General features: G+C 40.6%; 1 protein-coding gene across 1 annotated transcript in view; it reads left to right on the top strand.

The window, feature by feature from the left end:
- The window catches only part of VDR (vitamin D receptor), a 161,521-nt gene that overhangs the window by 15,252 nt on the left and 131,593 nt on the right, over window positions 1–14,676 (top strand). Inside the window, exon 2 of the mRNA XM_075850127.1 lies at window positions 7,042–7,156. Within this exon, the coding sequence (XP_075706242.1) occupies window positions 7,144–7,156 (13 nt within the window). The 5' untranslated portion in view covers window positions 7,042–7,143. The remainder of the gene's footprint in view (window positions 1–7,041; window positions 7,157–14,676) is intronic.

Genomic DNA, 14,676 nt, shown 5'->3' with positions numbered 1-14,676 from the left:
TAGAAAAAAATGTTTTTTTTGTTTTTTTTTTAGCTAGACAATTATTATTTAAGTGATTATTGTTTTCATTTTTTCACAAGTCTGGAAATATTATAAATTAGATTCTAATTTATAATATTTCCATGTGCTGGGCACTAGAGATAGCAGTTCCCAAAATTGCAGCATTGTCAATGTGGTAAAGCAACCTCATTGCTTTATGCTGCAAATTTGGGGTGGACACACTCTCTCTAGTGTCCTCACACAATCCCCCTCCCTTCTTCTGGCTAGTGCCAGGAGAAGGAGGGGTTTGAATCTTCAAACCTCCTACACTGTGCCGCCATTTTCTGAGCGACTGCACAGTGTAGGAGGATTAGATACATGGCTCAGCAGACCGTATAACACATGAACATAATACACACATCACATACACTAACATAATACACACATCACATACACGAACATAAATTACCTTCTCCTGCCGCCCCCGCTGCTATTCCTTGCGCCTTCGCTTCCTTGAACATATGGCCAGAAGCCGCAGCCGGAAGTCATCATCTTACTGTCCAGCAGTGGCTTCCGGTCCACATGAAAATGGCGCCGGATTTCGCTCTGCGAACGAGCTTCGTTTTGGTCTGTGTGGGAGCGTCGTACGCTTCAGAGAATGGAACGGCTCTCGTTCACATTCTCTATGGGGTTGTTTGTGCCGTATTCCATCTCTGTATGTGTCCTTAATCGACACATACAGAGATGAAAAAAAAATGGCAGCCCCATAGAGAAGTAAAAATAAGAACGAAATAAAAAGTAGAACGTGAGAACACAAATAAATAAAATTTATGTTAATATCATATTAAAAGCAATATGATAAAAAAAAATATATTTTCATGTCGCCTTCACTTTAAAAAAAAAACGCCAGGAAAAATGCATGTACAATTAAAAACATTGCATCAAAAAACGCTTTAAGCGTTTTATGTTTTTCATTGTAAAAACCTTCCAAAACACGTTTGATGGAGGCTTTAGGGTATATTTACATCGAGATTGCCAAAATGTCTGCATCTGTTACATCTGAATTGAGTTTCTAAAAACCCATAAATATGCTGCAGAAATTACCCCATTCAGATATATGCAGCAGATTTTCTGAAATTTCAGCAAAAAAACTGCCACATGTGAACATACCCTGCCATTACACATACCAGAACAAGGTAAGCCTCTGCTGTGCGGACGACATTGTATTATAAGTTTGTGCTTGTAAACCAGTAAAGGGTTAAAAAGTATGCCCTTCTAATCACAAGGGTCAAATAGCTGGGATCATGTGGTTAAGTTTCTACAGTATGTTTTCTCTGATAAATAGGCCACATGTGCCTCTATAGATTTGGATGTTATATTTAGCGTGTTATTGTATACTTTGTAGGTTCGACTATGTTGCTTTGGAATTTGAAGCTGCAGTACATATACAATATAATATCTTTAATATTCCTCCTTGGGAACAAGAATTCTCCACCTAAGACTGTTGTTCAATTGGTAAATAATGTGTAACAAATTATGTTCTATCTTATCACATTGTACCATATATTTATGATGAAAAAAACCATAGTTCCAGACAAAGGCTATGGTTCTATGCAGAACAAATCTGAGGAATATGGAAGCACAGAAGGGCTCCATGGACCTCTATCGGTACTGTATTACAGCATCCATATATAGTTTAGTAGTTGTAGCGATCGGGCTTAAAGGGGTTTTCCCCATCTTGGACATTTATGGCATAGCCACAGGATATGCCATAAATGTTTGATAGATGCGGATCCCACAGAGGTGGGACCCGCATCTGTCGGACATTTATGGCATATCCTGTGAATATTCCATAAATGTCCAGGATGGGGAAAAAACCCTTTAACCCCTAGGAGATAGACTAAAGGTTTCGGCCTTTTGGACATAGCCCTGTTTTTCAAATGGGACGTGTGACTTTATGGTAATAACTTTGGAATACTTTCACTTCTCCCTATTAATCACTATTTTAAAAACCCCTCAAAGTATTCAAAACCACATTTAGAAAGTTTCTTAACCCTCTAGGTAGTTTATATGATATAAAGGCTTTGTAAAGCTTTTGAGCACGTTTTATTAAAAAAATTAAAAATTAGATGACTTTAGATAACTTTTTAATTGGTTTTTCTTTAATTATTATTTTTTTTACTTTTTGAGATGCAGCTTTTATGTATTTTGCATACAGTACATAGAAGCTGTATCTAGAGCTCAAACCCAAATCAGTCAGGTCAACAGGACTGATGGCTTCGGTGACACGCGCAGGATCCACCTGTCATCGATCACATCTAGGTTCATAACTTGGGATCGATGACGGGTGGATCCTCAGGGTTGCAAAGTTCTTGAGGAACCAAAGCGGGAAAAACCTCCTAAAAGTGACTTGGGAAACGACACACCTCAAGGAATTCATCCTGGGTTTTAGCAAGCATTTTGACCCCACGTTTTTTTTTTTTTGTTAAATTTATTTGAATTGGGCATTGAAAATGTAATTTCAGTTCAATTTTTTTTCATTTTTACAATGGATAAAAAAAACAAAACACCCCAACAATTATAAAACGCTTTTTTCAGAGAGCAGTAATACCCCATATGTGGTCGTAAACTGCTGTTTGGGCACACGGCAGGGCTCAGAAGGGAAGGAGCGCTATTTGGAGTGAAGATTTTGCTGGATTGGTTTCTGGGCGCTATGTCGCATTTGCAGGAGCCACTCAGGGACCAAAACAGTGGAAACTCCCAAAAAGTACCTCATTTGGGAAATTACACCCCTCAAGGAATTTTAGTGGTATAGTGAGCGTCTTGACCTCACAGGTTTTTGGCTGATTTTAATGGAATTCATTTTTAGCAACTAATAAATGGACAATAAGGAGCAGGGCCATAACAATCTAGACCCAGGCCCTGTGCTGGGCTCCATACCCCCCCACCCCGATCAAACCCACCTCAAGTTTGGATATATATATTACTCACTGTTACTCTTCACCCCAGGGGGCCCGTCCGGGATCCCCTTCAGGCTGCCACATCAGGTCCTGACATCGGGAAGTGTCAGGACATTGTATGCAACACAGCACTCAATATCCTGGCGCTGGACGTTGTGTGCTGTGTCCCATATAACGTTCTGACGCTGTTTGGCGCAGGGACCTTGATGTGGCAGCCTGAGGGGGATCGGGATGGCCTCCCTCTTCTTCTTGGCCCAGTTGCCGTCACACCCTTTGCGATCGTTATGCCACTGATAAAGCGCAACAAAAGCTGTCTCTAAACACTGCATGTGATTCCAGTTTAATAGTTTCATAACTAATCTATATCTGGTGCTACAAAGTAAAAAAATATAGCAAAATACTACATAACAGTTAATCCTATATGAATTAAGAGGATTTGTTTGCATGGAAATATTCATTTTAGAGTTTAGAACAGAAATGCAGATCAGAAAGGACATAGCCAAGAAACATGACTAGGCACACAGAATGCCGTAATTACGCAGCTTGTTAATGCTTGCGCCGTGCTGTAGTAAAACACTGTTCTTAGGGGTTGTTTTGTTTTTAGAATTATAGAAAGCAATGTGGGCGTTCTGAAAACATTGGTTTTTTTCAAACGACTGTGTGAATACACCTAGAACTTCATTGTTCTGAAAACGACCATTAATTCAGACCCCTTAATTTAATTCATACTTTGGACAAGTCGCTAAAATGAATTCAGACCCCAGGCCAGCCCCTAAAATGAATTCAGGCCAGCCGTTAAAATTAATTCAGGTTTCAGGTCTGCCCCAAAAATTAATTCAGACCCCAGACCAGACCGCTTAATTAGTTTAGATTTTAGACCAGTCACAAAAATTAATTCAGAGCCCTAAATACCCTTCACATTTTTAATACCTTTACTGTAATGTTCACCATGTTATTTATGCACTTGTTTGAACAGGAATAGGATGAGACTTTGCCCTAAAGGCGAAAGATTTCACCCTGTAAATACACGGTACATTTATTGCGAGAAAACTCGTTTTAAGGAATGCCGTATTATTCTTTCCAGTCAAAAAAGAAAAAGTGTTTTGTTTTGTTTTTCTCCCCCTTATGATCTGTGGAGGATGTGTAATTCAGCTAGATTGGCATTGCATTGTTTTAGCGCAAGTGCCGTAGGCCCCATGCACCCGACTGTAGATTTTGTCCGGAATTGTGGACCGCAATTACAGACCCATTCATTTCTATTGACTACGGACACCTTCCCGTATATTTGTGGGAAGGTGTCCGGGCCGTAGAAAGCCTTTATAGAAGGTGTCCTATCTTTTGCTTTTTATGGACCGAGCTCCCTTGCTTTTGTATGGGAGCACGGGCCGAAAATGCGAGTGGCTGTCCACGGCCGGCTGTGCCCATAATCGTGGACCGTGATTACGGGCACGGCCGTGTGCATGAGGCCTTAAGGCCCGTTTACACATTGCAATTTTTCAAACCACCAAGAAATCATTCCGAGCATCAGAAGGACCTTTCCAATCGTTGTATGCCGCCATGTTTGATCGTAGCTGCATATGTAATGGGAATGTTAGATGAGCGACACATACAGATACTGCTAACGATGATTCTTTTTGTATTCCCAATAAATTTGGATCAACTGTAGGTAATAGTTTTATTGTTAAGATGTCCATTCTCCCCATCTTCTGTGTATTTTGGCAAACACTCCTGAGGCTATAGGCAACAGAGCCCATAAGCAACACAAAACCTTTTTAATGGGTTAATATGGCGGGGCGACGACGACTTAAGGATGAAGTTATCAACCCTGACTACTGTGGGACACATGCTTTGTGTGTGTGTGTGTGTGTGTGTGTATTTATTTATATATATATATATATATATATATATGTGTATGTATGTGTGTATATATATAAATTGTCCTTTTGTGGGGTTTCTGTATCTTTGTAATAATAAGAAAAAGATAATAAAAAAATTTGTTTTATTATTTATCTTTGATCTTTTCATTACATGTAAACTGTTTAGACTGGCCCACAAAAGAACCAAAGGATTTTCCAGTGGCCCCAAGCTCTGACACAATAATCGGCCCATTATACGAGAGGGCTCCTAAGGACCAGCAGAAGACAACCCCATTTGGAGTTGACTTTGCAGCCAATGGACTAATTAAATGTTCCAATAGAGTACAAGGGTAATAGCGTGCTGGCAGTGATTTGGCTGTTAATCGCCTCTCCTAAACTTGGTTATCTATGAAGCAGGATGCTACATGTCCATCCGTCCCCCGTTCTGAGATAGTGTAACATAGTCTGTGTCTGCGACATGGATCTCTGCACAATATCTCTGCGTATCGACAACACAGACTTAAAATGAACCTCCAGTTATGGAGACTGACAATGAGCAGTGTTTTGCCTGCATACAAAATAATGCATACTACTTCTTTCCAAGTCTTTCTTCCGCTGCTGAACAACATTTTGGACTTTCGTATCATAAGTCTTGACAGAAACCCATGACATGAAGGTGAAATTGCAGCCATTTTTTTTAAAGGGTATGGTCAGAACAAAGAGGGGATGCTATTATTATTTTTCCTCGTGTGACTGGGTAATTGCCAGCCTAACAGCCATGTAACTGAGAATTGTACCTGTCACGTGTTCGCTTCTTCGATCACCATCAAACTTAATTACTTCATTTAATTGGGTTCTCTTTCTGAGAAACGCTTATAAATTCTTAGTTAAAGCAATCGCTGATCTGTGCCAAAGAGTTTTGAGGATGTTCCAAGTGCCACAACTCTTTAATTCTGGAAATTGATGTGAATCCTCTGCTCTGGAATATATCTATCACATATCAGAAGATAAAGTTGGACTTTTCCTTTAAATCCTTAAACTAACATGAACCTTAACATGCATCACAAATGCTCTTATGGTGGACAAAGGCCAAGGCAATCTTATCACAGAGGTTGTGAAATGTATGATCCTGGCAATTGTTTTACCTATATATCTACCTCTGAAGAGACTAAGGGTCAATGCACACGACGCGTATTACGTGCAGTAAAACCGCAGCGTAATACAGTACCACCATAGGCAATGAGATTCCGGGGAATCTCATGTCTACGTTGCGGTATTTTTCGGGACAAGAATTGACCCGCAGTGCGTATTTTCGAAACCGCGGCATGTCAAGTTATCCCGCGATTCCGCTTGCGAATTCTATCACCCAGTTATAGAGAAGTACGCAGCAAAACCCACAGCATGAAAACGCCACGATTTACGCAGCAAAACGTAAAAAGCGCACTGAAAAATGCACCAAAAAACGCACATTGAGGCAATTTTTGCTGCAAAGTTCTTGCGGTTTCCTGTGGTTTTGGTGTGTATTTTCCGCAGCAAAATACGCAACGTGTGCATGTAGCCTAAGGGTATAATCAGACATGCTGTTTTTTCAACGTTTAGTACGCGGACATATTTTGTTAAAGTGGCAGTGTGTGACATTGTGAATGTGATGTAAAAAATCACATGAGGTTTGGGCAATACAGTTGAATTATACTTTTAAAAAAGAAACGAAACCTAAACATTGACCGGGATGCAAATGTATTCATCGGTATATTACTATACAGTTGAAAATGTCTGCCGTTGATTTTCATTGTAAATCAAACTTCCACCTTAACATATACCTTTTTGTTCTTTTGGAAAGGGTAGCAGCCTAGGTTTTAAGTACTGTAAAAAAATAAAATATATATATTGAGCTGAAAACTCTCTGGCATATATCTGCCCAAAATCCGTGTTAGAGGACATCACCGCATATGTCTGGATATTTTTGTAAGTCTGACGCAACGAGTCTAAAAACTTTTTTATGCGCCTGACATAGTAACAAAAGGCGATGTGAACATATATTCGTTTTTTGCTACTACTTTGTAGATGCAGAAATGGCAAATCTGTCTGCCTTAAGACATTCACCAAGACACTGAACACCTTTTTGTCTCTTCCCTTTTTTGGGGCTGCTCTATAGTTGCAGACTTTGGCTGACATTGTTGTTGACCGTTATAATGGGCACTGTGGTTAATATTACCCAAGTTCTTAACAGTTGTTTTTGGATTTAGGAGCGGAGAACTTCAAGCAGCACCGAAAGTCTTTGTGGTCCCTGGCACGGAGCCACTTCAAGTTTAAGGTGCTACTGAACCTCAATTGTTGGTGATTGCTGAATGACTACAACTAGTGAGTTAATATTTTTTTTTCTTTCAATCAAAACCTACGTTTTATCAACACAATTGACATATTTTGCTCCTTTTAAAAAAAATAAAATAATGGGTTCAGGAGGCAAATGGAAATAAATTGAGCAATATTTTGATCACTGGTGAGCACCAAGAGTCACCACTGTGCCGCTTTAAATATTTCGATTTTGGAGCCTGATTAAGTGCCCATCACCTGCTACTTGGAGTGCTGACCTCTTACTTTTTCTTGTTGGAATATTTTGCAGTGGTTTGGTAGTTGACCACCAGGGCCTGGCACCCAACTTGTCTTAACAAGCATTACCAGTGAGTGATGCCTGCTTTGTTTGGAGCCCCAGGAGTCACTGTGTTGTGGCTGGTAAGGTCCCAGTAGAAAAACTTGATGTTTACTATAGAGCAGTGGTCTCCAAACTGTGCCCCCCCCCCAGTTGTTGCGAAACAAAAACTCCCAGCATTTCCTGATGAACGCAGGAATACCTAAAACTAACAAGAAGCTATAATCTATCCGCAACTGCTGTGTGCATTGTGTTCCCTATATGCAGGGATGATGGGAGTTATATACCTGGACCACGAACATCCCTGTATATACCAGCCCGCCATCATTCCTGTATATAATTTCCATTATTCATGAATATCACCCCATCACTTCTCTAGTTATGTATGTTATATATGCGAGCATTATTATCAATATAGATTGGTATTTAAATTACATTTTTCACAGACTGCCATAGATCACCCATAACAGGTCTTTTAGTAACAAAAAGTAATAGTTTGCTTTTTAACATATATTCTGGCCATACACACAAGTCTAGGTTCACACCACATTTGGGGATTCAGTCTGGCAGGACCATTTGAAACGGTTTGCCGAACACATTTCCTAGGTCAGGGGTAGGCAACCTTGGTAAAGCAGAGATCTACTGTGATATATATGTCTTTGTTCACACAGACAATAAGTGACCCTGTTTAGGCTGTACATTGTACTTATACAAGGTGCTATATTAACATGATGATTTATATTTTTCACAAACACACATGTTCTAATCACATTGTAAGTCTTCAAATCTTTCCCAGAAAAAATGGAGCAAAAAAACAGCATTAGGGTTGTGTCGATACCATCATCTTGACTTCTATACCAATATTTAGTGTAGTATTGCGATTCTCGATACCAAAACAATACTTTGCCAACTTATCTATTTAGTAATGTACCTCAGTCATGATGGGCAATGTTGGGTTGAAGTGTGAGGTGCATTATGGGGTTAATTACTATTAATGTGAGGCACATTCTGGTTCAAAATTTGTAACCCCATGTTTTCCTTTTTTTTGTTTAAATTAACTTTTTAATGTGCTGGCATGTGTACTGATAGTAAACAGGCACTGTTAGACTGTCTGTCCATTTAAGGAATGTGCCTTGATCGCGTCACAGGGATTCCCTGTGATGTGATCAAAGTGGGATCCCCCCCCTTCTCAGTTTCCCTTTGAAACTGAGATTGTGCTTTGATTGTGACATTTAAGGAGCTAACGGCAGATATTAGCGATTTCTCTGATCTTCGCCGTAAGAGTAAGTCTGTGGCTATGTATTACAGCAATTGCCCTGCTCCTATTCGCGCCGGCACGCTTAGGATGATGTGATCAGGCTGGCGCTGCACTAATGAGCGGCAGCTCCGGCACTTAAAACAGAGAACATGGCGTGCTAACTGCGCAGCAAACTGCGCGCACTGCACCCAAATGAGGTATGAACCTTACCTAAGATAGCTGTTGACTATCTAATGTAATGTCACAGATTTTTGTGTGTTAAGGTTAGCCTATATACAAGATGGCTGAAATGGCATTACTTACATGTTTCCTAAATTCAAAATTAAGCAACTGTCCAAATTATCTTCTTGCCCTATCAGTTTTCTGCTGTAGAGTCTGTGCAGCACTTTTACATAGCTTGCTGTGGTGCTACTTCTGACATCGATTCAACACCACACTGCTCCTGTATTAGGGAATAGCCGTACAGATACATGACCGCTAATGACAGCAGCAGCATCCTGGAGTCACAGAGCTCACATCCAGTATGTATTACTGAGATGGACATGTCCACATAAGAAAAGTCATAAACTAGGTGCAGGTTGCAAAATGTATATCAGGGGAATGAAAATGAATGATGGAATGAAGATTGCAGCTTGAAATTTAGTAAACTGCTTCAGGTAACCACTAACCTATATAAAAATATATTTTTCCATGTCAAGTGTCATGGCCTTTGAATCGAAAGGTTGTGTTTGTTTTTGCAGCTGCTATTACTTCGTTTTCTGACTAATGATATTCCTAAACACTTTTCTGTATCAGACATTGAATTCTCAATTTTTAACACTAAGGCCCCATGCACACAAACGTATTTTTGCGGCCGCAATTCACCCGCAAATCTGCGGGTGAATTGCGGTCCCATTGATTTCAATGGGCTCATGGCACACGACAGTGTTTTCCCACTGTCCGTGCATTGCCCAGGAGCCTGGACCGCAAAAAGAACGGACATGTCTTCTTACGGCCGTGTTTTGCGGTCCCGGCTCATAGAAATGAATACACAGGGCCATGTACACGGCCTGCGATTTGCGGGCGGCCACGGGTGACACTCCGCGGCCGTCCGAGCAGCAAGTCACGGCCCGTGCACACCACTACGTTCATGTGCATGAGGCCTTAGACAAGGTATGAAGCAACAGTGGCCAAACCCCTTTTAAGTTAATAACACCCAACTATTGCCGCCAGGAAAGAGCAGTTATGGAGAATAAATGCTTAATAAATCACAGAAAAAAAGAATCGTATTGATTTAAAATCACTGAAAAAGGCCATACTAAATCATATGAGGGCAGGTTATACACCAGTTTCCAACAGGATGCAGATAGACCACAATGCTACATAGAGTGAGATTACACAGGTGCAAAATACAGACTAACATCCACTATCATGCCTACTATTCATGAGGGGTGGCTTCTTAGTATTATCATTGCACACAGATATGGCTTCTATAAGTGTGCCAGTCATACGGATACATGTAGTGCACCATGCTGGCATACAGCCTATTAGTTACGCCCATACTATTCGATCAGGCGGGCTTAATGTTTATTTGCTTTTTTATAGCTGTGCTGTGTGCTCTGACCAACCAATGCTGAAGTTGGTTTCTTATTCGTCCAGTTCTTATTCACAAAAATTTAATTTTTATTTTTACTGGTTAAGCATCTATGGAAAACTATTTTAAAGGGGTATGCCGATCTCCTTAATCCAGTGTAATATGACAGCTAACCCAAATATAAGATCTTTACTAAATACCTTTAATTTTAAAAGCTGTAGCCTTCATCAGACATTTGTCTATTTCCACCCTGGACTACCCTCTTTATTTGCTGCTGATTGTCTAGGGTTACGGCCACCACTGCAGTACTGCAGCGGTGCCTCAGCTTGTACAGTTTTTTTTCTGACTTATCGTTTGTAGGGTATAGTCAGGGTCACGCAAATTAGCACCCGGCCACCTCTGCAGCTCCATAGATGTGTACAGTCGCAGCCCTGGAGCCGTTCATTAGTTCTTCACACCGCTCTGAGCTGCCAGGCCTATATATCCGCATCGGGGGCACGCACATTCAGGCCAGCGGCGCGATTACATCAGTACATAGCCGCTGGCCTGAAAAGTAAATCAACAGGAGGAGTGCCTCCCACGAAACGGAGAAGAGAACAAGTGGCAGACAGAGGCGAAGATGGAGGTAAAAGGGGATAAGGGAAAACCCTTTTAATCATAAATTACATTAACTGTGGTGCCATGAGGAGAATAAAGTTGAAAGCAGCCTTTAAATAGAAATAATTGGCACAAAAATGGGCATCAAAGTGGACAACCAAGAGTGTGATTTAAAGGGTTAAATGACTTTGGGGTACTGACCCTCACACTGCTGGCACACAGAGCGGGATGAAACACATCAAATTGAATGGAGTTCATGCTGGCCCAATGTGGTTCTAGGCATAAAAGCTGGCTTCAAAGTTGGCAGACAGCTACTTTTTACTTATTTGAATAAGTAGCAGGTGTTTTCAATAACTTTGGGATACTGATCTCACACTGCCAACACACAGATAGGGATAACCCGCATCAAGTTCAAGTATAGGCTGGCCCAAAGTGATTCTGGGAATAAAAACTGGCATCAAAATGGGAGGATGGACGCTTTTTATGGATTTTGAACAAGTAACATATTTACAAAGAGTTAAATTGACTTTGGGCTACTGATCACGCGATGCTGACACACACTGAGATGGATGCCCGTATTAAATTCAGTCGAGACCAAGCTGACCCAAATTAAAAGCTAGCATCAAAGTTGTCAGACAGCCCTTTTTTTTATTTTTTTTATTTTACGGATTTGAATAAGTAAAGGGTTAAATGACTTTGGGCCACTTATCTCACATAGAATATTAAAGTAGATCCTGCTATTTAGAAGTTTTAAGCGTTTGCTGTGAAGAATCAGCTTGAGAAAATTGGTTGTTTTAGATAAAATAAAGTAAACCGATTTACTATTGCTTTTTGCTCCAAAAGCATTTGACAACAATGTAAAGATTCCACTATCCACATGAACAGAGGACTTTTATTTGGAATGAATCTTTTATCTCATTTAGTCACCAAGCAAGTTATCAATTTGGTAAACAAAAACGATCGTAAAAATTTACGAAGCAAAATGCACCAGAATTCTTGAACAAATTGTGGCAAAATAGTGGCGTACTTGGCGTAATTGATGTAAAGTATGCCAGCCATAAGGTGACATAAGAGAAAAGTGTCTAACAAGCTGTGAAAAATTTATCATACAGCATGGGCCATTGTGATAAATTGTGCGCAGTTTCTGCCTGCCAGGATCCAACACTCAGTTTTTAGTACAGTTTTGGGATCTGTTTTTGTTTTTTTGAGCCAAACACAGGAGTAGACACAAAATAATGGAGATGCATGCCAGTGTTTTCCTTAAATCTTTCCCTCCTTTTGGATCCACTTCTGCCTTTTGCTCAAAGAAATGTGACTAAAAACAACATCAAAACTGTGTGTGTGTGTGTGTGTGTGATCGCGGCTTCATCCTGACTACCATTTTAATAAATCTATCCCAATATGTCCTGTTATAACTCAAGAACAATTTGTAATATCTCTCACTTTGGGGAAAATAAAAATCCACCTGCAATTCCTCAAAGGAGTTCCGTTTCCAATTATGACAAATGTTAGAGATATTTTATACCTCCCATTTTTCTAGTCGGTTAAAACACTGGATAGGTGAAAAATGCTAGATCGGTGGTGGTTCGCCCGCTGGCTGTGCTCGGCTGTTTCAGTCAGCCCCGAACTCTTACCCACTGTCATGTACCTGGGAGTAATGGAGACCTCCGTTCTGGCGATTGGTGGGGGTCCCAGCAGGAGGACCCCTACTGCTCTAGCTTTTATCACCTATCCAGTGGATAGGTGAAAAATGCTTTAGGCTGGTGTACCCCTTTAGCCCATCTCCAACAGTTATTAATTAATGTAACTTTTTAACCTTTTCTCAGGCACACCACATTAAATAACAGGATAGTGGACTGATCCCTAACATGCTGTATCTTATGGCACTGCTCACTCCTGCACGCAGTGCCATTTGGCAGAATTGGACTGTCACACTGTTAGTCAGATCCTATACTGTGACTGAAACTGAAATAATCAGTCCCTCTAACAAAGAGCCCTAAAAACAGATATGTTCCTGAATGCAGAAGCCGGGGCCAAAACAATGATTGGCAAACTCGATCACTAGATGTAGTGTCTATGTATGCCAAAAATAAACGTGAAATTTGCTGGGGCATGACCCATACAATTTTGGGGTATACTAAGAAACAAAACAAACAAAAATCACTTTTAGAATGCAGCATTCCAAAAGTTTACATTTTGCTCTGGTTATGAAGGCTAAAAACACACCAGGTCATGAAAGGGTTAATCTTCTGCAGCCAAGTTGGCCTGACTCCAGAACAGTAAAAAGTCGGAGAAATCTCCAGGGGGCAGATTTACTAAGACTGGCGTTTCATAGCGATCTGTTATGCTGGAGTAGGGTGTGATCGATTTATTAAGAGGTGAATGCATAATGTTGGCGCAACGACCGCGGCCATGCACCATCCACCCCCCCCTTAATCGGACATTAAAACAAAAGTTGTTATACTCACCTCACCGCTCCTCTCTGCATTTCCCTTCCGTGACCACTCTACATTCTGCGGCTCATCCAAGGTCTTGTCGCTGAGCAGAAGTGGCAAGGGCGTTGTAAAAAAAAAAAAAGTACAATCTGTTTGATAAAGCCAAGCCGTCCTCTTTCTCCGGAATAATTAGTTATTTTTGTTGTCAACACCCCCCCCCCACATTAATTCATTAACCCCTTACTGACATAGTCGATGGCGGGGGGGGGGGGGGCAGTATGGAGCTACTAAGTGGGGTCGGCTGTATGTTACAGCCGACACTTCGCTGTAACGGCTGGGATTGTAGCTAGTTCCAATCCCGGCCGTTTACCCACGTTGATGGAGCGGTTAATAGCAACTGCGGTTCAGTTCAGAAAGAGGGTGAAGGCCCTTCTGTTGCTCTTCTGACCCTCCCATGATATGATCTTGGGGTGCAGATGATTGTCATGGGAGCCTAATGCAGACCCCCAGGTCTGCCATTTTGTTGCTCCTGTTAAAGGGTTTAACCCACCCAAGCAACTTATTATAAAAAAACGAAAAAACATTTTCCCCCTAAAGTAATGTAAAAAATAACAAAACCAAACATAATGTTATATTCTCGCAGTTCGGACTTTCACATACACGGTGATGCCTATTATGTATCCCGCAGGATGAACGCCGTAAAAAATAAGAAACGCCACATTACTTTTTTATGTCACCTCAGCTCCCCCCAAAAAATTAGACAAAAGGTTGTATGTACCCAAATATGGTCCCAATAAAAACTCGCCTCGCAAAAACAAGCCCTCAGATGGCTATGTTAACAAAAAAAATTAAAAAAAGTTATGGCTTTTAGAAAGCGGGGAGGAAAAAGCAAAAATGAAAAAACAAAAAATGGCTGCGGTGGCAAGGGGTTAATCGACTATAATTACTATAAAACTATTTTTTTAAAGGTTATTGTTCCAAACTTATGAATGCCCCCTAAAAAAGACAATTGGGGCAGCATTATAACAACGCAATACTATCTGCTTTGGAAACAGGTAAATTAATCAATGCTCTGACTTTGCTCATAGTTTTGTCTAGCAGAGGAATGATATTGAGGGATATGTAATCCTCAGGTTTACTAAAAATATTTATCCCAAAGTACTTAAAATTGTCAGTATGGGGAACAATCTTATTAGGCGTGGAAGGTAAGGGTATGTTCACGTAAACGTCCGAAAAATCGGAAGCAGATTTTTTTTTTAAATGGCCGCGTAAAAAAACAGTGCATGTCACTTCTTCAGCCGTGGAGCAGTTTTTCATAGACTCTAGAAAAACATCTCCAAAAACGGCCCTAAAAAATGCAGCGAAAAT

Source organism: Rhinoderma darwinii, chromosome 2, assembly GCF_050947455.1.
Source record: "Rhinoderma darwinii isolate aRhiDar2 chromosome 2, aRhiDar2.hap1, whole genome shotgun sequence".
In the NCBI taxonomy this organism is placed as follows: domain Eukaryota; kingdom Metazoa; phylum Chordata; class Amphibia; order Anura; family Rhinodermatidae; genus Rhinoderma; species Rhinoderma darwinii.
Note: the sequence above shows the minus strand (reverse complement) of the source record. Positions and strands in the feature narration are given on the sequence as shown.